Below are 25,729 nucleotides of genomic sequence, written 5' to 3'. Positions count from 1 at the left end.
AGTCGGCCCCCACCCCACCCCTTGCCAACAGTCTGTGGGACCGTGAACAAGTTTGAGGGCTTCCTGTGCTAGAGGGAGTGCTGTGTGAAATACAAAGGACACAAACCAGTATGCTAAACCAGTCAAGGAAAGAGGAATCCCAAAAAAACTGACATTGTATTATGGTGCATCAGGCCCTGAGGGGGCAACATGTCTGTGATGTGAATCTCTCTGTAGATCCTGCCACCTCTCACATCTCCTTCTCCGAGCAGTTCTAATGCCTGCTGAGTCCCAGGCTCTGAACCATGTTCGATTCTGCCAACTTAGACATAATTGCTGTTCAAAGCCAACCTGCCTGCTGAGAAGCCACCTGTCCTAGGTCCTGGCTGCCCCAGCCCCCCCAAAGTTGTGACTGAAAGTGCCCTTTGCAGCCAAGGTCATGCTAAGCACCTTGTTGTCTTGAGAGGAGGCGACCCTCCCTTGACTCCCTGCTGGCACAAGGTGTTCTGTCTCATATTACTTTCAGAGGCAGATGTAGGTTTAAACTAGCCAAATAATGTAAAGACCTGCAACACTGAATTTATAAAAAGTGAAGTATCCTTTCCTTTGCAATCTTTGTTAGAATTGTCTTGGGTTCTATTTTGGATGCCAGCATTCATGACTTAGAAAAGATGGCGCGGAGAGAAGGTGGAAGTGCCAATGCTGAAGTACTGGCAAAAAGGAAGAAATTTAAGGCTCCTAAATCCATAGTTTTCAAATTGTTAGGTTTCTAATCCCATGTGTAAGTTTTGTACGAGCTGCCTCAGTCTTTAGACTCAGGGCGCATCCACACAGTTCCCTAAACATGCAAGCTCGCACACTTTTACCTGAGGTGTCCAAACAATGCCTCAGGTAAAACCAAAGTAATTTGGGACAGAGCAGAAAAACCCTGCTTTGTCCCAAATTAATTTGACACCTGGAAAGACTCAGGTCTTTCATAAGACCTGGGTCTTTCCAGATGTGGGCCCTGTGTGGCTTGGGCCCAGGGATTGCATCATGCAACTTCCAGGCCCATTCCACACATCTGTCTTGTGATTTCTGGGATACTGGAATGGGGATTGTGACATTGACAATCCATACTTTGTTTTTAACACGATTGTGGGGTCAGGAGTATTGTGCTCCAGAATTCTGTCTGTCTGAATTTGGAAGTCCCAGAGGAGTTTGACGTGTTCATTTCCTGTAACTTTTTCCAGCTTGTGATCCCACCAGTTCTTTGTTGAGCGATGGTGTTATGCCTCTGCTTGTAGTCTGTCTGTGCGATCTTCTTGCTGCAGCAGCTGAGGATGTGATCTATTGTTTCATCTGCTACCTTGCAGAGTCTGCACTTGGGATCTGTTGTCGACTTTTCAATTCTGGCTTTGATGGCATTGGTTCTAATGGTTTGTTCTTGGGCTGCCAGAATCAGGCCCTCCTTTGTCTCCTTTTTCAGAGTTCTATTTGTGAGCCACAGCCATGTCTTTTCTTTGTCAATTTGGCTCTCAATTTTTCCCAGGAACTGTCCATGGAGAACCTTCTTTCGCCAGTTTTCACTTCTGCTCTGGATTGTGCTTTTACGGTATTCACTCTTTGTCTTTTGCACTTTAAGCAGTTTAGTACTATTGACTTCCTTCAGTGTCGGTTCTTGACTGCCTTTCTCATAATCTGCCAGTGCATGTTTCTCTTCTTCTACCATTTGTTTCACTTGCAGAAGCCCTCTGCCTCCTGATATTCTGGGCAGGTAAAACCTGTCGACATCACTACGTGGGTGTAATGTGTAGTGGATTATCATTGGTTTTCTTGTTTATCTATCCAGATCATCCAGCTCTTCAGTTCACAATTCCAGTAGTGTATCTAATGATAGGGATGGCCGAGGTGTTGATAGCCTTGATCGTATTTCTGCCATTTAATTTGCTCTTCAAAACCTTTCTGACTCTTTGGACATATTCTTTGCTGACCACATTTTTCACATGCCCATGCTTGATACTGTCCAACTGCAGTATGCCCATATATTTATAGGCTTCAGGCTAATTGCACTTTATGGTTTGTCTGTTTGGCATTTCTATGCCCTCACTGTGTGTAATTTTCCCTTTCTTTAATGCCACTGTGGCACATTTGTCTAGGCCAAAATCAATACTGATGTCAGTGCTGAAGATTCTGACTGTTTTGGTCAGTGACTGGATTTCAGTTTCTGATTTTCCAAAAAGCTATAGATCATCCATGTACAACAAATGAGACTTTTTGGTGAATTTCTTGCTGTTTGGTAGCCCAGGTTTGTTTTCTGTAGAATTGCTGACAGACAGTGGGATCATTGCAATGATGAACAGCAGTGGTGACAGTGAGTCGGTCTGGAAAATTCCTCTCTTGATGGTAACAGTTCCATAGCTTTCGTTGCTCACAAACAACTCAGTTTTCCATTGTTTCATTGCATCATCATCATCATCATCATCATTATTATTATTATTATTATTATTATTATTATTATCTGCCTCTCCTTGAGGCAGGATACAACATTGTTAAAACAAAGAGATAAAATACTATTAAAATATAAGATACACAGAGTTAAAATGCAGGTTAAAATTTACCGATAAAATGCAAGTTAAAGTTCACAAACTAAAAGTCACTGGGTAAGCCTGCCAAAAGATATGGCTCTTCAATTGTGTCTTAAATTCTGACAGCTGGTTTGGCTATCAGATCTCCTCTGGCTGGTTGTTCCACAGTCTTGAGACAGCGGATGGAAAAGTCCTCTGGGTGATGGTCGCCAGTTGGGTTCTTGGGTGGCTGGAGTAGCTGCCCCCCCCCCCCCAGGGCCTAAGTGTCTGGGCGGATTGCATGGGAGAAGGTAATCCTGTAGGTAACCTGGACCCAAAGCATGGAGGTTTTTAAAGGTCAAAACAAATACTTTGTACTTTGCCTGAAACAAATTGGCCACCAATAACTTTAGTATAGGGGTGTTATTCCCATTCCTAGATGTTCCTGTAATGAGTCTAGTTGCCATGATTTGAACTAATTGGAGTTTCCAAACTTGGTACAGAGGAAACCAATATAAAGCACATTGCAGGAGTCCAACCTTGAGGTTACCAGTACAAGCACTACCATCTATAGGTCCTCAGATTCTAGAAAGGAGCACAGAAGGACATCACATTGATTCTGCAGTGCCATTGACAACATCTCAGTATCTAAGCCAGCATGATGTAGTGGTTTGGGCATTGGACTATGACTCTGGGTAGAATCATAGGATTGGAAGAAACTGCAATAGCCGTCCATTCTAACCCCCTGCCATTCAGGAAAACACAATCAAAGAATCCCTAACTTATGGCCATCCAGTCTCTGCTTAAAACCTTCAGCAAAGGACACTCCACCACCCTGTAAGGCTTGAATCCCAGCTTAGCCATGGAAACTCCTGATACAAAAGTGATTGGTATTGTATTAAGTGAGAAGGAACCACGTGCATAGTGAGAAGGCTAAAATATATATCTGAATGTTTAAGCACATAGAAAGCAGTTATATCATTATGTCTTTTTTTGTTTAGATTCCCACAGAATAGAAACTTAGTAGTGGTCAGGTTAAATATCCCATGACAATCAGAAACAGAAGTAATTTTTATGAAGAAGATAGGTTTCTGTCAAGTACATGAAAAATGCAACAGCTGCATGTGTTTTACAGAAAAATAAACTAGAGGGACACAGCCTCTCTGGAAATCTTCAGTGTTGATTGGCAGCTGATGAAGATTTCTAGCAACAAATAATATCCCTCAGATTCTTTGTACATATAGTTGTTACTGAGCAATTGCTATACATCTATAAAATATGCTTACTATTTTTATTTAGTATAACTCAGTTCCATCCTGAAGCCTATATTGCTGACTGCGGATCCAGTCAGAGAGTTCCTGCAATTCAAGGAGCATTGTATTTGAAGTGTCAGCCCCAGGATCTCTGGCACAGATATAGGGGGCAAGAGCTTGGAGATGTTACTTTTTGAATGACGTCTCCCTGTGGCCATGCTAACTGGGGGATGTGTTTTGTAGTCCAAAAAAAGTTTATTTTTCCATGTTTTGTAGAGGATACAGGAGTATGTTCAATGACACTCTTCCTGGCCTCAAACTCTGAATTGAAGGGGCTGTTGCCGCTGCTGGAAATATCAGGAGTATCAGGGACCATCTATTGTCCCTTCATCCTTGTGCTTGAGGCTACCAGCAATGTCACTTCCCCACTACCACCACATTGTCCATAGAAAAGCTGACTGCCATTTAAAACTAACTCCAGCATGGAAAATGAGACAGCACCACACACATTTACATATACACACACAAGGAAGAAAGGGGGAATTTGTAAGCTCCTCAATTTCAGATGGCAGCTACCATCACCAGTGCTTACTATCCCGTTGTATTTGCCACCCTCCCCCCTCCCACCCCAAACAAGCAAAGTGAAGTAGTTGGATTGAGACCATGCCCTTCCAAGTGTTTCTCTTAGCACTCCACCCGACTTCTTATGGGGCACCTCAGTGGCAGACTGCAGTACAGAAGGGCTACCAATTCATTTTGATCCCTTTTCCTTTCTTACTCCTCTCTGTGAAACTACATGGAAGCACATCTTAAACCAACCAAGGTGTAGCAATAGGGTCCAAGCAAAGGAAATACTGTTTGAGAATCAGGCACTTTTGAGAGTCATACAATAGAGAAGTAAAGGTTCAAATGTGGAAGGTCAGGCACAAGACCATAGTGTGGCAAAGAAATAGTGAACATGGTAGGAGATTGCGAACCAAGTGAAGTTATAGCAATCAAGGGAAAATCATTTTAGAATTTTGATTTGAAAGATAGGAGGGAGAGATGGCCTGAGATTTAAGGTAAGCTGGATACCAGAAACACTTAGCTGCCCTGAGTCTCCATGTGGGGAGAGAGTGCTCTAAAAATAATTATTACTATTATTACACTTATTTTGCTTTGTGTTAGTATTTTCTCTCATTGATTCTCATCTGCCTTCCTTGCTTACTGTTTTGCTCTTGATGGCCTACATACTATTGTTAGCCTGAACTAGAGTAAACCCATTGAATCAATGGACCTTACAATATAATCTTTGATTCAATGAATCCAATTTATTTGAGGCCAAGAACTAGATGTGTGTCTCTGTATTTCTAATCTACATCTGAAATGGGAATCAAGTGACTTTCAAATAATTTTTGTACTGCAAGTCCCATCTGTCTGAGCCTACATAGCCAATTATGAGGCATGCTGGGAATGTACAGTCCAGCAACATCTGGAGGGCTGTATGATTCTTACTCATGATACAGATTTAGAAAATTAAACAGGCAAGAGCAAGGTGAGTTGCATAGAAGGAGTCAGTGGATGACTATTTTCAGCTTTTGGATGTACTCAGTTACAGGTGGTGCAGTTACTATATTTCATCGGTGCGACTATTATGTGAGGAAAGAAATATGTTGGGGCTTTTTAAAAAATTGCCTTACCTCCAAAATGGGAAGAGGAGGAGGGATGATCCAGCCTCAGATAAGCGGTTCTGTATCTGTTGTCAAAGGCTTTCATGGCAACACTGGGTGTGTGGCTATGTTCCAGAAGCATTCTGTCCTGCTGTTTTACCCACATCTGTGGCAGTCATCCTCAGAAGTTCTGAGGTCACAACCTATGGGGATGCCTGTCATAGATGTAGGTGAAACATCAGGAGAGAATGCTTTTGGAGCATGGCCATACAGCCCAGAAAACTCACAGCAACCCTGACTCTGTATCTGTTTGTTTGCTTGTTTGCTTGTTTGTTTTAAACTCTAGAGCCATTTGGGCTGATTTTCTCTTTTTTCCTTCCTTCTCTCTCCAAAGGCAAGGCCATTTAAAAATATAAAATGGAAGTCTCTGAAGCCCCACTCTTCTCTCCTCCCTTCTCCCTCCTTCTTCCAAGGCAGGACAGTTTTCAAAACCTGGAATAGAGTTTCTTGAAGAAAAGGGGAAAGGTCTGGGTTCCAGAGACTTCCATTTCAGAATTTTAAACTGCCTTGCCTCAGAGGAAGGAGAGAAGAGTGGAGCTTCAGACACCTCCATGTTGTAGGTTTTAAACTCAGAGAAAGAAGGAAGGAAAGAAGAATCTGCTTCAAATGGAGGTGTGACTATTATGTGGTGAAATATGGGTACTCACAAAGTTTTTCTTTTTTTAACAAGAGTATAACACTGTTGCATTATAAAGGGAATCTAATGAATAGAATGAATATTAGTTGATTGGTATAACAATTAAAATTCCTAAAAGATAACATTTTCTATGCTAAGATTAGTTTTAAAGGAATTTTAGAGACTTTGATGGATTAAAAAATTAATAAGCGATACAGCAAGCAACTTATTGTATTATTTGTTCAATGCTGTAATACGTAATGACAACACATTACCTTTGGTAGTCTACAGTTTGGTTTTTGCATATTTGATTAGCCATGGATTTGATTAAAATGTTCTCTGTAGGAATGCCAAGGTGCTCCAGTTTGGCCCTACAGGCAACTTCAACTAGAAGCTAATCATAGTTACCCTGAAGGGCCTAGGGATTCCTAGAGAGGACACCTGCAGATATTTGTAGATCCTCAGTGCACTTCTATGCTCAGTTATCATAATGATACAGAAGGAGCCAGATATTCCTAGAGAAGTGTTTTCTCAAGTAAAAATATAGTGTTTTTATTTCCTTTTTTTTTCATTTTCACAGCAGTCCTATGCCCCTAATCCCAAATGAATGTGGAGTGCTGTCTTTGTAAAAAAACAGCAGGAATGTATTACAATTGACCCTCTGTATTCATGGCTAGGAAAAAAATAATTCCAAAAAGCAAACCTTGATTTTCACATGTTATATAAGGGAACCATTTTATTTACACCATTATATATAATAGGATTTGAACATCCATTGATTTTGATATACATAGGGGTCTTGGAACCAAATTGCAGCAGATATCAAGGCCAATTCAATAATATTTGGGGCAGAGGGGAGGGCATTTTAACCTGATACTTAGCATTGAATGTTAAAGTGCATCCTTGCCCATAAACTCTCTCCTCTCTGTTTGGTTTGCTGCAGCCTCTCATTTAAAATGCTTCTCTTGGTACCTTCCTCATATTCATATTTCTGGCAAGGAAAGGCTCCAAGAAGCCACTGGAAAACGGGTCTGTCAGTAATGGCACCAGCCTACTATTTCAAGCAGCTATCTTACAGGGACTAACATTTCTCATATACTACTGTAGTGTGGACAATAGTAGCTCTTTCTAGCACATACTGCAGACATTTCAACAGTGAGCAGGTCTGTATAGCCATGGAATCTCCAAAGTGCTCAGATTATGGTTAGTAAAGGGACATATAGAGAATGACATATATGTGTGTCCCTTTGTATATTCATAGGGTAATGAACAATCAGGTGTCTACTACATTTTGTCTACTACATTTTCAAAGTGGACTACAAAAAAAATACATCTTGAAATTGTATTTTCAAAGTGCCCCCCCCCCACACACACACACACAAAGTATATTTTTTTTGTTTTATGAAAATGACTGTATCACCATCACATTCACAGACCCACCTGCTACCAAATTACGCTGTTCTTTTGTGCCTTTGGCATTGTGCTATATTAGCTTTAGTGTGAGGTGTCAAAAATGAATGTATATTTATCATGAGTTGTACAGATGTCTAGAACTCCAAGTCCTAACAGATTCCTTGGCTACAGGACACAGCCTTTTGCTGTCACAGGACTCCTCTTGGTTGAGAGAAAGGGCAGAATGGGAACCATCCAGTGGGTACAGAGGTGGTGGCAAAAACAAGATTAAGGTTTGTGGAACTGGATTACAATTTAGCATTTAGAGAGTAGACCACAAAGAAGGATTTACAATTACAGTACAGAATGGCCAGAATGACAGAATCAAGAAAAGACTGCTTCTCACCAGAACCTCTGTAATAATACCTAAATGATTTCCAAAAAGTGGAATAGTGATCAGGATTCTCTTTGAAGCGCAGGAACATTTCCAGAACTAAGAGACCTTTTGCTGTTTTAGCGTCTGATACTTAGTACTGTGGTGACATTATTCCCATCCCTTTCATTCACTTTGGAGGATCAGGGTTCCCAGTGTAATATCAGAACACCTTGCTCCATTCCTCTGGATAGGATGGAGAGGTTACAGTGGGGACAAACTTTGACTGGATAGCCAGGCAAGTCAAGATTTGATTATTCCTTTTGTATTGTAGAGTGGAGCCCTTGGTAGCGCAGCAGGTTAAACCACTGAGCTGCAGAACTTGTTGACCAAAAGGTTGGCAGTTCAAATCCGGGGCGCAGGGTGAGCCCCTATTGTTAACCCCAGCTACTGCCAACCTAGCAGTTTGAAAACATGCAAATGTGAGTAGATTAAAAGGTACTGCTTTGGCAGGAAGGTAATGGCACTCCATGCAGTCATGCTGGCCACATGACCTAGGAGATGTCTATGGACAACGCCAGCTCTTTGGCTTAGAAATGGAGGTGAGCATCACCCCTCAGAGTCAGACACAACTAGACTTAATGACAAGGGGAAACCTTTATCTTTACTTTTCCTTATTGCAGAATAGTGATAGTGATATGAGAAATAACAACTTTAAGGAGTTGATGGGGCTTGATTAAATTAGCAGCCTCTCTTATATTTAAGCTTTATGAGCAGCATGGCACTGGTGCAACTTCTGGATCCAGTATTCTGCAACTCCTACCTCTTCCAGCTCATCAGTTCTTATCTCTCCCCCCCCCCCCCCAACTCTGCTGAGCCATAGTTTGTTATAGGAATATATCTCCAAAATTATTTTTTATTTTTTATTTTTTGTCGTGTCAGGAGTCGCTCCTGTTGTGAGAGAATTGGCCGTCTGCAAGGACGTTGCCCAGGGGACGCCCGGATGATTTGATGTTTTTATCATCCTTGTGGGAGGCTTCTCTCATGTCCCCGCATGAGGAGCTGGAGCTGATAGAGGGTGCTCATCCGCCTCTCCCCGGATTCGAACCTGCGACCTGTCAGTCTTCAATCCTGCCGGCACAGGGCTTTAACCCACTGCGCCACCGGGGGCTCCAAAATATAATCCCATAAATATGTCCCCTTCTTGAGAAAATCATTTTTTTTCTTTTACAACAACATCAGCTTAATTCTGCCCATCATATTGAGAATGTGTAAGTTGGTGGACTGTTTAGTTCACATGAAAAGGTGATCAAGAGCATGGGCGGACTGCAGACAACCTGGCCAAACCCTTGGCATGCTGAGTTTCCTTTCTGCTGCCAGGAGGTAACAAGGAGGGGTAATGTAGATCCATGATCTCACCAGCTAACCCCACTGCATCAACCTTTGTAAGATCCCCCTCTGTTTTGAGGACAGACAACCCTTGACTGGCCTTCTGCTCTCTGTATCTCTTGCCAATGTCCCTTTTTCCCAGAAGCCTTGTCATCCACATTCACCAATCTCCAGTTTGCTTCATTTCCTAGTCCTGAAAGTCATCAAGGGATACTTCAACCTGCTCCCCAGTGAAGCTGCAATTTTGCATCGCTTCCTCAGCAGATGTGTCAAGATACCAAGGCTGGCAGCAGCTTCTATTCATACTCTCTGTAAGTGACTGAACCTTGCTTATCCAAAAATGAGAAGTAGTGACTGGACCAAACACCAGATTCATCAATATTAGTATCCTATTATATTTATTCAGAAAACTCAGAGGAGAGGGCGGTGTTTCTTTGGGATCTCACATTGCAGCAAAAGAAAGAAAGAACCCATGAGAGTATCATTGCTTTGACAGTCTCTGTGAGGGGAGGGAGAGAGCTAGATCTGAGAACAATTCAAGGCCCTTTTCTTAAAACGCAGCATTTTTCAGATGGTTGCTGCACCAAGAAGAATCACCTAATAAAACTCACTTAGAAGCATCTCCGCCTGGCAGGGAATATTCTGCCTTTGAGCCTTGGAAGGCAGCCCAATTGCAATGTACCCCACATTCTGGCTGAAATGAACACAGGATTCACGTTTATGCTGCACAGCCAAGCGGAGCACAAGTGCCTTTGCAGCTGGTCGGTACACATTTAAACTGGGCCCTGCAGTGCATCAGCACCGAGCAGTTAGGAAAGCTGGGCCAGTCACCAGAGATTCAGGGAGCTGGCCTGAACACAGGAGGGTGCTTCATTCAGCCTCCAACCTCTGTACAAAAGTCCCAGCCTTCTCCACTATCTGCAGGTATCCCATAAAGCCAGGGGCTGTACAGGGACACCTGTGCAACTAGGGCTTTGCATCATTGCATTGCAGGGTGTCATTACGCTTGACATGAACTTCCCCGTGACTGTGGGGTTTCCTTTCTCTGCGGAACCCCTAGAGCATGAACCTAAACCACACACTAGGAGGTCTGTGATGCACAGTTGTTTTGCTGAATTCATATAGAGAGAACTCAGTCATCTGTAGTTGAAACCCATTGAAACGTTTTAATACATCCACTAAAAATGATTATTTCTTCATTATACTATCTGCTTTGGTAAGCTGTGGTTTACACATTGTTATCAGTCATGATCCCTTGAGATAATATTCATTAAAAATTCCCAAACACAGTTTGTTTGTTTGGTTTTTTTTTTGTATCAGGAGCAACTTGAGAAACTGCAAGTCACTTCTGGTGTGAGAGAATTGGCAATCTGCAAGGATGTTATCCAGGGTATGCCCAGATGTTTTACCATCCTGTGGGAAGCTTCTTTTATGTCCCCGCATGAGAAGCTGGAGCTGACACACAGTAGCTCATCCCACTCCCCAGATTTCAACCACTGACCTTTCAGTCAGCAGTCCTGCTGACACAAGGATTTAACCCATTGCGCCACCGGGGGCTTCTCCAAACACAGATAAATTCTTGCAATCAAATTTACTAATATGGCAGTTATGTGACATTGCTATCAGTAATCTGTCTATCATGGCCAGAATTGTATCACGTAAATAATGCCTGTTGCTTTAAAGCAAAATGGGCTATACAATGGTTATGTTTATCAAACACCAGAAAGGGCAAGGCAGAAGCTCATGAGCCCCTTCCCCTACCCCCATTAAGCTTTTCACATTTTCTCAAGTCTATGACTGTCTTAAATGTCACTGTGAAGTCCGAGATCATTAGCAAAGGCTTTTCAGCAGATTTTCCCCAAACTGAGTAGATCAAATATATCAATATACAAATATGAAGTCCTGACAAGAAAATTGTAGGAAGTAAATGCATATTATTGTTTATTTGCTAAAGTGTCCACAAAAATATGGAATGAATTGCTGGGCTGTAACATTCTGGGAAGTGGCAAGGAGACTATTTTGTTGAAATACCTGTATGTATTTTTACAAAGGCATCTGTATTTATTTATTTATTTATTTATTATTTGCTGCATTTATATACCACTTTTCTCACCCCTGAGGGGACTCAAAGCAGTGTACAACAAGTAATGGCAAGATTCAATGCCCACATATATATACAAAACCAAAGCACAATAACTAAGACGATAACATATAACTAAATATTAAACCTGAATCTGTATGTAATTTGGGATTCTTGAGTGCAGGAATGGAGATGTGAGCAGAGAGCCTAAGTTTATGTCAAGGTTGCCAGCCATCCAGAATTTTATTTATCTGGGCAAGATTTTACCCTCTCTGGCCAACTCCCAGACAAGAGGGACGTGAAGTCAGAAGGGGAATGTGTGGAAGTTACACTGAAGGGAGAATTTCTGCTAGGTACTGATGCCTGTGTAAGCTTCACGTTTCACTGCAGATCTTAAAATGCAGGATTCCTGTCCAACAGGAGGTACATGGAAAGGATTGTTCTAACAGACACTTGCACAGCCCCAGTGGCATTGTGAATGATGGGAGAAGCTACACATGATCAACACTCAATTTTAGTGTAACTTGTGTGAGGCAAGCATCTTGCACCTTGGAGGATCATTTGAAAGACCTTTTGAGCCACACCGTGTGGGTTTATTTGCTTTTTTTATCCTCATCTGTAAGAATGCACTTTGAAACAAAGCTTGTTTCTTTTTCAATGAAAAGGTACGTCACAAGTACTCCAAGGAACTGTTTCAGGAGGAAAAATGTTATCTTGGATAGAATGACACTCTGTGTATGCTCAGAAGCCAGAACAATCACTTCTCTTTCATGTGTCCTCCGTTTGATTACATGCTTCAAAGCATAAAAAAGGGGGTCATTTCTTAAGTGAGCATGAACTTGCAATATCTCTTTATCAATGTATTGTTGGTGGCCGGAATCACTGGGTTGTTGTGAGTTTTCTGGGATGTATGGCCATGTTCCAGAAGCATTCTCTCCTGACATTTCACCTGTATCTATCGCAGACATCCTCATCTCCCATTATCAATTCCACTGTCTTCTGGACACATTGATGGGAAACTGCCCTGGTCCTATTTTACTTAGCAAACAGTATGTTTTTAAAGCTCTCCTATTTCAGTGGATGGGCTTCAACTACCTTTGTGTGTGTGTGTGTCAGGAGTGACTTGAGAAACTACAAGTTGCTTCTGGTGTGAGAGAATTGGCCGTCTGCAAGGACGTTGCCCAGAGGATGCTTGGATGTTTTGGTGTTTTACCATCCTTGTGGGAGGCTTCTCTCATGTCCTCGCATGGGGAGCTGGAGCTGACAAAGGGAGCTCATCCGTGCTCTCCCCAGATTCGAACCTGTGACCTGTCAGTCTTCAGTCCTGCCAGCACAAGGGTTTAAGCCATTGCTCCACCGGGGGCTCCTTCAACTACCTGACTGCTGGAGACACCGATGCGATGCTCCTGAAGCTGCATCACAAAGCATGCCTGCCAAACCTTGATGTGTCTAGAGAGGAGTTTATGGGCAGAAGAGAAGAAGTGCCTCCAGACAGCCCCCACAAATGCAAACTATGGCTCGGAAATGGTTTCCAGACAGCACCGGACTGTGTGTGCTGGGAAGAGAGGAGGCCATGGCTCCCTGTTCCCGCACAAGCTGCTGGGACCCATGGCTGTGCAGTGAGCGGGGATCTATTGGCTCTCCTGTGGGACAGGCTCCCTGGCACTCAGGAATCATCCAGCGAGTGCCTCTCCTGCCAAGTCCTGCTCATATTTCGGGGAGAGGTCAGCTGGCTTCCATCTGTGTAGGCCTGGCGTGCCTGTAGGTGTGCCAGCCCGGGTCCAGGCGCAGGGCATGCCAGGCTTTTGCGTGCAAGCACCGGCGCTTCTTCCCCTGGAGTGTAAAAAAAAGAGGTTTCTCCCCTAAGTGCATCATGGGGGGCATTCGGGTTGCTTTGTCAGTTAATGTACCAACACAAGAGAGCCTTGCTTGTTGATCCTGCGTGTGTCTCTCCGTGAGGGCGAGAGGGGGAGAGAGCACGCAAGAGACAGGCTAGACACAGCGATTGCGTGGGTTGCTTGCAGCAGCCCGGAGTTTCCTTCCTGGGTCTCCACTGGGGGGTGATGGTGGCCGAGAGCAGCCCCAGGAGTCTTCAGGGCAGGCGGGGGGGGGGGAGGCTGAGTCAGAGCGCCCTCCGTCCTCGTGGCCCCTGGGCGCACTGGGGGAAAGGGGCTGCAAGGGCTGCCTTGGCCCCGCTGGGCTGCCTGCTCGCCCGCCAGCCAGGGAGCGAGTGGGCGCCTTGGCCTATTTATGGCAGGGCAAGCGGCAGCGCTGCAGCGAGAGAGGGGTTAAGTGCAGGCTCAGCTGTTCTGGATTTCCTTGGTTTCACAGCGAGCCGTTTGATGTCTGAATGCACAGGGGACTCCCCCGCCTCTCCGCCCGCCCTCCGCTTCCCTCTCCCCCTCCTTCCCTCCCTCCCCTTCTCTCTCTCTCTCTATTCCCCCCAAACACACACCTCCCAGCCTTTGCGGAGCGAGCCTTCCTTCCTTCCTCCGCTTGGGCTCCTCATGGCACCGCGAGCCTCTTCTTCCTCTTCTTCCTCTTCTTCCTCCTCCTCCTCCTCCTCGTTTTGACTGAGCCGAGGAGGGCGCAGCGTGCGGCGTCTCCCATGGAGCCCTCGTAAAGAGCTCCGCGCCGGGAGCTGCCCAAAGGGGAGCGGGGCGGGGGAAGAAGGAGACACGCGTGTGCGCGTTTGTGTGGTGGAGGAGGAGGCAAGGAAGGAAGGAAGGAAGGAAGAAGCCCTGGGTCTGGGAGCCGAGGGAAGTGCTGCTGCTGCGTCCCGCCAAAGCGCCCCCGGGCTGCCTGGCGCCCCATGCTCTGCTCCATGGCGAACTCCGGCTGCCTCCTGCTCCCCAACTCCGCCTTGCTCCCCCACTCGCTGCCGGGGCCCCCTGCCTTCCTCTACCTCCAGCAGGTAAGCCCTCCTCCTCCTTTGCTCCCGGCAGAGTCAAGGCAGCCCGCCTGTCCCGAGCGTGGCGTGCCTCGCCTTCCCCAAAGGAGGCGCCCCGGTGCGCTGTCCACCCGCAGAGGTGCTGAAGCGGCAGCAGGAGCCGCGCTCCGGGACTTTCCCCCGCTCCCCGGGCGGCGCCTCACGTCTAAGCAGGCTCAACTTTGAGGGATGATGCCGATGCCTCCTCCTCCTCCTCCTCCTCCTCCTCCTCCTCCTCCTCCTCCTCCTCCTCCCTTGGAAAACGGGTGGCCGCGAGGCATAAGCAGGACGCGCGTGTCTATGACAGCGGTGAAGTCTCTTCTTTTTCAAGCAGCCTTGGTTCAGGCTGTATCGCCATGCTGCTGGAACGGAGCCATACAGCCCCGAAAACTCACAGCAGTGATGCCGGCCACTGAAAGCCTTCGACAATACATTGATCCTTATTTAATCTAAAATCCATGGCATCCAATGGTACCATGTGGGTTGTTCATGGGTCTCCCTCTCCACGCCTCCCATTCCAGTTTTCCTTCTGTTGCAGGGTGTCTGGACGGGAGTGTTCTGCATACATGTGTGGGAAGTCATTGGAAGTATAAATCGGTCGGGTTGGCCCTCCAGAGTGTTGCAACCCAGTTACCAGCCAGCCTTGGTCCCGAATCCATTTCTCCAGGGAGGAATAGCACTGCAATGTGGGTCTAGTGCAGGCATGGGCAAACTTTGGCCCTCCAGCTTACACAGCTGAGGGGGGAAAGGAAGGGGCCTGAGGCCAGGAATTGTGGGAGTTGAAGTCCAAAAACACCTGGAGGGTGGCCGAGAGGGAAAAGGAAAGGGTCTCAGACCAGGAATTGTGGGACTTGAAGTCCAAAACCACCAGGAGGGTGGCTGAAGGGAAAAGGAAAGGACCTATGACCAAGAATTGTGAGAGTTGAAGTCCAAAACACCTAAAGGTCCTGAAATTTGACCATGCCTAGTCTACTGCCTTCCCGTCTCCCACAGGGCCTTCCCAGCCCACGCCAACACCAATCCACCCAGCCACACCGCAACACTTCCTTTCCCTTCATGGCTGTGGATCCAAGGTGGCACATGCTTCCTTGCCTAGGAGTCTCCAGAAGGAAGGAAGCCTTGGCTTTTGAAAATAGAAAGCCTCCTTGCAGCATCAGAAATCCCCATCTCCCTGCTGTGCCCACCCCTCCATTTGTGCTGGAAGGAGTTTCAATATGCTTGGCACTCTAACCACTGGCACTTCATTGGTCTATGTATCCAGTCAGCTTTGGGCCAGAGGGTCTTGCCTCTAAGATCAGAGGCAAAAGAAGGAAAGCCACTCTTGCCTATCTTCCTTCTTTCAAACCATTGAATGGAAGGCTTTAACATTGCAAACCCAAGACTTCCCTCAAGTTTGCAGAGTGAAGCAGATGCTTTCCCCCCTCAACTACTCTCTAGAAAAGAGAGATTATCTGAAACACAGTTTTTACCGAGCTCCTGCTCTCTCTGTACATGTTTGCGTGTATGCGTTTAAAGAACTGATCTAGCTGGCGAAGGAGATTTGGTTCTCTTGTAAATGCCGTGACCATCTTCCTTGTGCCTAGGGCTCGCTGGCTCATTCAGAAAATACCCTGCACTTCCTGGTGGCTTGCATTGCATAAGGGACTTATGAATGCCGGAGGGGAACACTTGGGGAATGTCTCATGTTTTCAGCTAGACCGTCTGGGCTAAGATGATTAAAACAAGGAGGGTGTTCTCTTCGTGGAATCCCTTTAGGTTTCAGCTTCTGGTCGCACTGCGTAGCACATCAGCCGGCTAACTCTTCAGCAAAGCTGCATGGACACGTTCCCCCGAGACTTATTGCATTTCCCCTAGACCAGGCGAGGAGATGATATTGCAAGCAAGTTCATTAAATGAATGGCTAGAGCCCACAACACCGTCACGGAGGAATTTAGGGGAAGGAGAGGCTTCACTGAGTAGCTTCATTTCCCTAGCCTTTTCCGATGGAGCTTCTTTGCTTGCATTTGGCCTTCCATCTTTTTGGGATATTCCCGGGCCTCTTGATCTTTAGATGCAGGGTTATATTTTTCAGATATGGATAGAAGGAAGGCTATATAAGTATGTGAGCTATTTTTGGTTTGCTTAGTATTATTTGAAGGCACTATACTTTTTGTTTATCAGAAGTCAGTTCTCTGCTAATTTATAATAGTATATTAAAAATAAGCAAAACATAAAAGGCTGAGAGAGCAGACCTTCCCACTTATAGGCTTGTGCAGAAGCTGTATTTTGCAGTGTGAATGTTCCCATTCTGACCCCATTTTTTAAAACCAGGGGTTGCTTCCTGTGAGACCTGTCTGCATGAGCCATGATGCCAATGAGAGCTTGCACTGCTTCTGGGCCCTATTGCCCAATATTACACAGGATGTAAGAATCCAATTTTTTCAGCAAGTAGGACTGTGTGAAAGGTCTTCAGGACCTATGGAAGCAAACTTTCTAAGGCAGACGGAAAACAGGCATTTTAAGTATTGCTTATTTGTTTATTTATGAGGTATTTACCACATTTGTACCCCGCCCTTCTCGTCCTGAAGGGGACATGTCATCTCATCACACTAGAGAAAAAATCCACTTTAAATCCAGTTGCTCCTCCTGCAGAATTCTGGGGTATGTAGTTTAGGGAGGAGCCTTTAACAGCCTCACTAAACTATTATTTATTTATTTATTTATTTATTTAAAACAGTTGTATTCTGCCCTTCTCACCCCGAAGGGGACTCAGGGCGGAGCAAACATTCAATGCCGGGACATTCAATGCCGGGACACAAATTCACGTACAATACATAAACATTAAAAAACATCAAAATATTAAAATACACCATTTAAAACCATCCTAAACTACAAACCTCAGAATTCTGTAGGTGGCAGAAACCAGATTTTAAGTGGATTTTTTTCGCTAGTGTGATGAAGAAGTCAGAGCGGCCTCAGAAAAGGCAAGAATTCAATGCCATCCAGTTGCATATCAATGAAATAAACCAATACATTAAAAAACAAAACTTAGCAAATCCATTTCTACGCAGCCCCGTAGCACCATAGCAGGCCTTTATCAACAGATAGCTATAGGTTTGTAGCCTCATTTGGTTTATTTCTACTTCTGCTTGATTGCAGGAGCCAAGTAGGAACAACAAGATAACTTCATTTTAGGGTAGGGCCAACACATTTTGGTATATGTGTGAGAATACTGCCTTCTCACCTATCCTCATATAGCAATTATCTAATTTGACAATTAGCCATTCTCCATAGAACCTCAACACTCTCAGCTGAGTGATTCTCTTGCCAATTTCTGTCACTCATATTTTTCCCTGTCAGTTCCTTAGAATCAGACTGTACTCTTTATTAACAGAGATAGGATATTAAGCCAAATATATCATTAGTTTAACATAGTGGTTAGATTCAGAGATAGTGTCATGCACAGTTACTGAATTCTGACATGCATCTGAAGTATACTTAGTTAGCCGGTTTCTAGCCACAATAAGCATGTTTAAACCATGGCTTGTTGTTACATCTGAACCTATATTCATGCTTTGACAAACTGTTGTCTTTGGAACAATTGCTGGCTAAAACAACAAATCATGGCTTATAGAAACTGTGGCTTAATGTGATGTGTGAATACAAGTAATATGGTAGCAATCTTAAATTTATGTTGTTATTTGTATTGTCAAAAATAAAGTTCATCACCCAGAAATTTAAAAAAATATTTTGCATTCCCAACTTTGAAAGAGATACTACAAAATCGTTGTATCATAGAATCATAGAATCATAGAATCATAGAGTTGGAAGAGACCTCATGGGCCATCCAGTCCAACCCCCTGCCAAGAAGCAGGAGTTTTTGCTCAAAACAACTGAGTTTTGTTCATGCATCGTTTAACATTTGCATGCAAATCCACAGATGTTCAATACAGAAGGGACAACTGAAATAAGTTCCAGTTAACACTCCCACATCCTATTAAGTATTCAGTGGGTTTCCTTCTGAGCCTCAAAATGGGACAAAAAGAAAGAACTGCAGTATCCTAGTTAGTTGCCTGATGCTCTTAGTGTGCCTCTTAATGGAGCTGTATACAAAGTGAGTGGGATAATGTAGTACTTAGCTCAGCTTGGAAGTGGTGGGGAATGCAGCCAAATATTTTTATATAAGTTTTATTAGCAAGAATTATTTTATTACTTGGAAGATTCAGAACAGTTTAAGAGAGCAAGAAGCTTTGAAATATTAGCATGTGCATCACACAGATTCTTCAGTGTTTAGATAAATAACCAGTATGGGACTAAAGCTTAAATCCTATTGCTAGATGCATTCAGCAATTGGGTTTACCTAAATATTAAATTACCATTTGGCAAATTATTCAGTTGGTCTTCTCTAGCTAAATAATATCAATCTGTTTTATTTTGGAGTCTGCACCAGCAGTTACAGCACATGTATAGCTATATTTTTTAAGTAGTTTGGTGAGGCTGATGGCATATGTGTATGTGTGGAGGCAGAAAGAAAACACAGAGGTTTGTGGCTGATCTTGAAGATTGTTGTTTGTGTGTATTATGCATTTTCAAGTTGTTTGTCAATTTGTGATTTTTTTTCGTGTCAGGAGTGACTTGAGAAACTGCAAGTAGCTTCAGGTTTGAGAGAATTGGCCGTCTGCAAGGCCATTGGCCAAGGGATGCCCGAATGTTTTCATGTTTTACCATCCTTATGGGAGGCTTCTCTCATGTCCCCACATGGAGAGCTGGAGCTGACAGAGGGAGCTCATCCATGCTTTCCCCGGATTCGAACCTCCAACCTGTCAGTCTTCAGTCCTGCCAGCACAAGGGTTTAACCCATTGTGCCACCGGGGGGAGGGGGTCCAATTTGTGAGGACCCCATGAATTTGATAGTGTTTTCTTAAGCAAGGAATACTCAGCCATGGTTTTGCCAATTCCTTAGTACAATCTATAGCACCTAGCACCTAGGTGGTGTCTCATCTATGTACTCACCAGGCCAAACCTTGCTCAGCTTCCAAGACTGGAAAGGATCTAGTGCCTTTTGATATTTATGCCATTCCCTGAGGGAATATTATTTTTTGCCAAAGAACCAGGCTAAATGCCTATATGAATTATCAGACTTTTGGCAATGAGCACCACTAGTAAATGGCAGGGCTGAAACAAATTGGGTGTTACCACTATCTGAATAAAATTTGAACATTTGGCTCATTAAGTTTGATTTATTCTGTCCCTAGTAAAGCCAAAGTTTTAGTTGAATTGCTTTAATATTAATTAATCCATTCGTTATATTTCAAGTTGTTAAGACATGCTCATCTAATAACTCAAGGTGACCCACAACTGCAAATCCAACTGAAGAATTACTATTTTTGTAGTTTTGAGAATAATAGATCAAGAAACTATACCAACCAAATTCATAAGCTCTTTTTAAAAAAATACCTACTAACACAACTGTAGGTTGGATTTTGAGCCAATGTTCTAAAGCATGTTTGTAAAATTTAAAGGCTGTTCCACCTGCTTTGTGTATTTATTGTGCCCTAAAAGGGGGAATGGAATAGCAGAGACTTGCTTACCAAGAGGGATATAAAAACTAGCCATAATTCCCTGCACGTGCGCATAGATGTCTGAGCACTAGTTATTTCCCGTGGAAAAAAGGAAAAAGAGCAAACAGCAGGATTTTTCTTTATTTCAATGTTATTGTGAGACAGTCCACTCATGCTTTGCTATGAAATGGTGTATTTAATATGCCCCCATAACTAGTTACTGGGAAAACCAGATTACACAGAGGCCTGGGCATCTTTTGCTCTCTTGCAAGCTTTCAGGCGAGTGATGCAACATTTTAAACCTGGATGATGAAATTGTTCTTGTAGTTTCTATGGGTTGCGATGCTAGGTTTCCCCCTAGCGCAGCCCTCAGGAACACCTCAGTGCTCTCTGCATGATATACCATCACCTGCCAAATACGGAAACAAAACCCTATCTGTCCCCTTTTTTGTATGATGAGATGCTAAGAGGAAGAAAAGGAAATTACCTCAATGTTTTCTTAGTTTTGGCAAAATGAACCATAGGCTCGGGATAGTGGTTAAGCTAGGCAACAATCACTTACGGGAGTAGTGATGGGATAGGGAATGGAAATACCAAAAAACAGTTGTGGCATCTTTTCATTAGTGCTAAGATTGTGACCATCCTTCTGAGTTATTTAGTGTTTAGAACAGGGGTCCTCAAATTTTTTAAGCACATGGTCCCTCAGACTGTGGGAGGGCTGGACTATAGTTTGAAAAAAACCTCATGAATTCCAGGTTTGCCGTTTAAGGGTGATCCTGCATTCATTGCTGACCCTGGAACCCCAGGTGTCGGCGGTGGCCAGGAGCACCATTGCACAATTAAAACTTGTGTGCCAGCTACACCCATACTTTGGGGCGCTGAATCTGGCCATATTTGTCTACACCTTAGTTACATCTCTCTTGGACTACTGCAATGCTCTCTACATCGAGCTGTCTTTGAAGATAGTTCAGAAGCTTTAGCTGGTCCATAGATTGGCACCCAGGTTACTAACGGGAGCTTCATACAGGGAGAGAACCACTCCCATGCTGCAAGAGCTCCACAATCTGCTTCTGGGCTAAATACGAAGTGCTGGTCATTACCTATAAAGCCCTAAACAGTTTGGGCCCAGACTATTTGACTAATCGCATCTCCTCCTATAAATCAACGCAGACACTGCTCTGGTTTCCACCCCCATCTCAAGTATGGATGGTGGAAAGGAGCGAAAGGGCCTTCTACCTCTGGAACTCCCTCCCTAAAGAAATAAAGATGGCACCTTCCTTTCTTCAAAAAACAACTGAAAACATACTTTTGCACTTCAGCATATGGAGAGGAGGAGGATTAGATGAGGATATACAGTCACCATACCTCCAATTATTGTACTCGGACATTGTAGACCCTGTCAGCCCAGTTAACATCACTTGCTACATAACCAACTAATATATTTTAGTGCACCTTCATTGGCTTTTGTGAATTGATGTGGGTGTTCAGTGCTTTTCATTTAGGTTAGATATAATTTATTTTATAGGTTACATTTTATTTAACTTTAGGTGCCATGTTATAATGTGTTTTTATATGTTGGGATATTTTGCAATATTTTGTTTGTATTTGTTGTTGTATTTGAGGCATTGAATATTTGCCTTTTTGTTTGTTGGAATCCACCCTAAGTCCCCTCGGGGAGATAGGGCAGAATATAAATAAATTATTATTATTATTATTATTATTATTATTATTATTATTATTATTATTGCTGCACATAACTTATTTGTAGTGCAAAAAAACCCCAAGAAATAACAATATAATGTTTAAAATGAACTATTTTAAGCAACATAAACTTATCAGTATTTCCATGGGAAGTGTGGACTTGCTTTTGACAGATGAGATAGCCGAGTTAATTAGGATTGCTGTTGTTGTGTGTCTTCAGTTAGTTTCAGACTTAGGGTGACCCTAATGTTTAGAGCAGGGGCCAGGTAAATGACCTTAGAGGGCTGCATCCAGCCCATGGGCCTTAGTTTGGGGACCTCTAGTTTAGGTGGGGAAAATCCTTACATTTCCTGTAGCAAACTTTTTTTTTTGTTACCCAGCTTGGTGCAAGCTCCACCATGCAATGTCCTGGATATCTGGTTATGTGTATAGCGGATACTATAGCCCATGGCTGATTCTGTTAATGTGCAGTAATTTGCGGAGTGGGTCAAAAACACTGTTAAATTTACTCCCACATGCCACCACATTTTTGAAATCTGAAGGCAGCTGGGGGTATCATAAAGCTTTTGGGTCATCCCAAGCAGAGTGTATCTCCCAAATGACAGCAGTGCCTTCCTGAACAGCACATTTCCATTGCTTAAAGGCAACTAAGAAGGGAGGGAAATGATGCCGTCAGGTTAAATATCGCAGGAGAATAAATGTTTATTCACCAATAGCCACATAGCTGCAAGTGAAATTCTATCTTATTTATCTGTCCTTACGGCAGCTTTCTCACCTCTTTTGTTTTTCTGTACTTTTGACACTTGTCACCTTGCTTGGATCTTTTCTGGATTCTTGGATCCCAGGCCCTCTGTCTGCAAAGCCATGTTTGGAAAATGAACCCAACCAAGCAAAATGCTTTTCATTCAACGATTTCTTGACAAAGTCTTGAAAACATGTTAATACAGCAGCTTTTGTTAATTGATCTTATTCCTGCCATGTTTTCATTTTTTTTACAATTCACCTTTTCCTTATTTAAAATATTGCCAAAACACCTCAAAGTGAAAGAGAGAGGATGAAATGAGAGGTAATGGTTATTTAGCTATTTAGTCCACGTTGCTTAATTATAGGAAGGATTTGTGTATGAGAGAGAGAGCGCTAACAGCAAATGGTGTTTTTGATCTGACATTGCATATGTGTGTGTGCTTGTGCTTGCATCAAACTAGTTGATTAGTGCACTTTTCTTGCACACCTTCTGGTGCCATGTGGATCTTGCACATGTAGTTACATGCTATCCATTCCTTACTTCCTGTACTCTTTCACAGGAGGTATATTTATGTGTGTTTAGTTTCACTTCCCTTCCATGAACCTCACACTTTTAGAAAATCTCAAAGTAGCATTGCAAATCAAGAAATGCAGGTACTCACACATCCATTCTTAGATTTAAGGTGTTCACATTTTGGTTTATTTGGTTTTTAACCTCAACCTTCATATTAACCCAAGCAAACCTGCATAGAATGAAATAAGTGAAGTGCTTGGCTGGGTCTAATGTGCATCCCCGATCACCTCGACCAATTCAGAGAGCGCCTGCTTTCATATCCAACCCTGATGTGTATAGGCTTCACTTTGGCATCTATCAATTCTTTTTGCTCATTTGCTTTATGGATATAATTGAGCTGGGGCTGAGGGACAGGAACTTGTGGTGGTACAGGTATGCTGCTTTAACTAGAAATCATCTTGTGGGTTTAATAAATGGTCTTCCTCTCTTTGCCACTCTCTCGCTACCTCTCTTTTTCTAGCACACATACACATCCCATTTCATTTTCCCCTTGAAAAAATATGAGGGTTGGAATAAACCTGCTGAGTTATCCATTGCCATTAGCAACACCACAGGCTGGACAATGCTTCCAGGTGATGTGTACCAACACAGTATAGTTGGCCCTCCATTTACACAGGGGTTAGGGGTTCAGGTCTCCCATCAAATTGGGAGGAAAAACAAACTGTCTTTCACACACACACACATGAAGTACCTATACTGGTGAGATAACTGAAAACAGCTGTATGTGCATTCTCACATGCATTCATTTGCTTGGGCAGGGGAAAGGAGAAGGCACTGGGCAGAGCACAAGGAACCATGGCAGTGGCTCCGGTTCCTATTAAAAATGGTGTAGGGCAGCAGCAAATAATCTGGGAATAATTATCAAATCTGTGAAGGTTAAAGCCACAAATGTAAGGAAGGCTGTAATTCTGTTTCTGCTGACTGGAGTTTCCTGATGGCATGCCTTAGATGTATTAGTCCATAGAAGATATTAGAATTAAGTTAATTAAGTCAGAAGCAAAGCCAGAGCCATGTACAGTGTTTAGAGTATTGAGCTGTAGTTCTGGAAATCAGCGTTCAAAGCCCTGCTCAGCCATGAGAACCCACTGGTTGAGCTTTGTCAAGTCACCCTCTCTCGCAAACCCTTTCTGGGAAGATTTTGCCAAGATAATTTCTTGATAGGTTTGCATTGGAGTCACCATAAGTTGGAAATGACTAGAAGGCACATAACAACAAGATAATTGATAAAAGAGGCTATGAAATCCCTATCACCAGGAGGATACTTAACAAATAAATGTGGGAATGATTTGTCCTTGACCATGGACTTCATGGATTTCAACCCTTTTGCATGTGTGAGAGGTAGAAAATATTTGTGTAAGATAGCTGTGACAGTAATATCTCTTAGTTATGGTTAACTTTTCATATCTGAGGACTTGAAAGGCCATTCACTTCAGTGACCAATGTGGACCATGAGGAGAAGCCTTCTTTCCGTGGAACTTCTTTTTGCAGAGAGGCAAATTTCAGAAAGATGGTCCCAGCAGCCATTTTCCAGGCAAAGGTGCAGCTGATGTGAACTGAGCGAGGGTGCCAGACTTTTGCTAAGTCCCTGCAAATTTATCTGAGTTGCTCCATTCTGGTGTCTAGTGCTTTGGGATGAAAACTCCCTGCTAGTTTTTCAGTCAATTACATCAGTGAACGGATCTAACTAAACCTCTACCCAATGTATTGACCCCACTGTTTGCATTGCAGGGAAAGCCAGCAGCTCTGTAAGTGGTCCAATATTGTTGAGCCCAGGCAGCACCAATTTGCAACAGGGGGAAGAGGCAGTCTGCTTGCTCAAAAACATACCCAAGCCCCCGCTGTGAGAGTTGCCATTTCAGTGATGCAGGCAGGCAAGAAAGGGCCAGCTTCACCCCTTCTCTGCACTGCGGATGCAATAGCTTAACTGCAGCATTTCAGGATCGGGAGGAGAAAAATCCTTTCCCTCATCTTTCCACTTCAGGAGACTTCAGGTTGTTGATGTTGCGTATAGGGTGGGACTGAGGTGGTCTTGGATCGGGATGGGATCTTTCTCTCAATTTGCCTCCAAGCTAAAGTCAACTTCCTCTGGGCCACCCTCATTCAAATTTAAGGACATCAGCAGTTACAGCGAGTGATCTTTGAAACCATCTTTTTATGTGTTGAAACTTCTTCCTCAACCCCTCTTGGCATGGAAGAAGACTTCTCCCTAAACCCCATCATTTGTCAACCTCCAGAAGGACTTCATAGCACTTGAGAGAAGCATACTGGCAGTATCACTGCCCATTGGTCTCTGTAATGCCCTCTTTCAGTGGCCATGCAGACAGTGTAATTGTTTTTTATGTTTTGAACCTGGACAAAATCAGTTTGAATCCACATAGATTTTAGTGCTTATAAGGACTGCATATCTTCACTTATTTGTTCTTAAGTTAAAAAAATAATGTTAAACATTTTACCCAATGAGGAAGATTACAATTGTTTTCAATTTTAAAAATATATTTTCACACTTTGTCATTTTTGGTAAACACAAATATTTGTGCAAAAAAAATGGCATTGAAAACAATGACAGAAAATATTGTTGGTGAAATCTTTTTAAGGGTCTTTGGGGAAAGAGATGTCCAGCACATCTTCACACAATGATCCTACAGGTATATAACTTACCTTTAAGGTGGCCATCACCCTTTCACAACCATTTGGTATCCAGGAGCAGGCAGAGATAATAGGCTAGCAGCATCTGACTACAGTAGTACAGTTGGCCCTCCATATGCATGGATTCCACCATCCATGATTTTAAAATATTTTAAAAAAACATTTAAAAAGCAAACATTATTATTATTATTATTATTATTATATTTGAAACACAACAAGATTACTACATAACAAACAGGATCACTCTGCTGGATATTA

The 25,729-nt window shown here is 43.3% G+C and overlaps 1 protein-coding gene across 12 annotated transcripts in view; it reads left to right on the top strand.

Annotated features, from left to right (window-relative positions):
* The window catches only part of RBFOX3 (RNA binding fox-1 homolog 3), a 473,759-nt gene that overhangs the window by 379,340 nt on the left and 68,690 nt on the right, over positions 1–25,729 (top strand). For 2 of the 12 annotated variants that reach the window (XM_060764348.2, XM_060764358.2), the window contains exon 1: positions 14,078–14,251. The exons of 4 other annotated variants lie outside the window; for them this stretch is intronic. In XM_060764348.2, coding sequence (XP_060620331.1) covers positions 14,150–14,251 — 102 coding nt within the window. In that variant the 5' untranslated portion in view covers positions 14,078–14,149. Of the gene's footprint in view, positions 1–14,075; positions 14,252–25,729 lie in introns of those variants that run through there. 6 more of the 12 variants (XM_060764349.2, XM_060764351.2, XM_060764353.2 and 3 more) reach the window with 5 other exon arrangements.

Source organism: Anolis sagrei, chromosome 2, assembly GCF_037176765.1.
Source record: "Anolis sagrei isolate rAnoSag1 chromosome 2, rAnoSag1.mat, whole genome shotgun sequence".
NCBI lineage: Eukaryota > Metazoa > Chordata > Lepidosauria > Squamata > Dactyloidae > Anolis > Anolis sagrei.
This window is presented reverse-complemented; position numbering and strand designations above follow the sequence as displayed.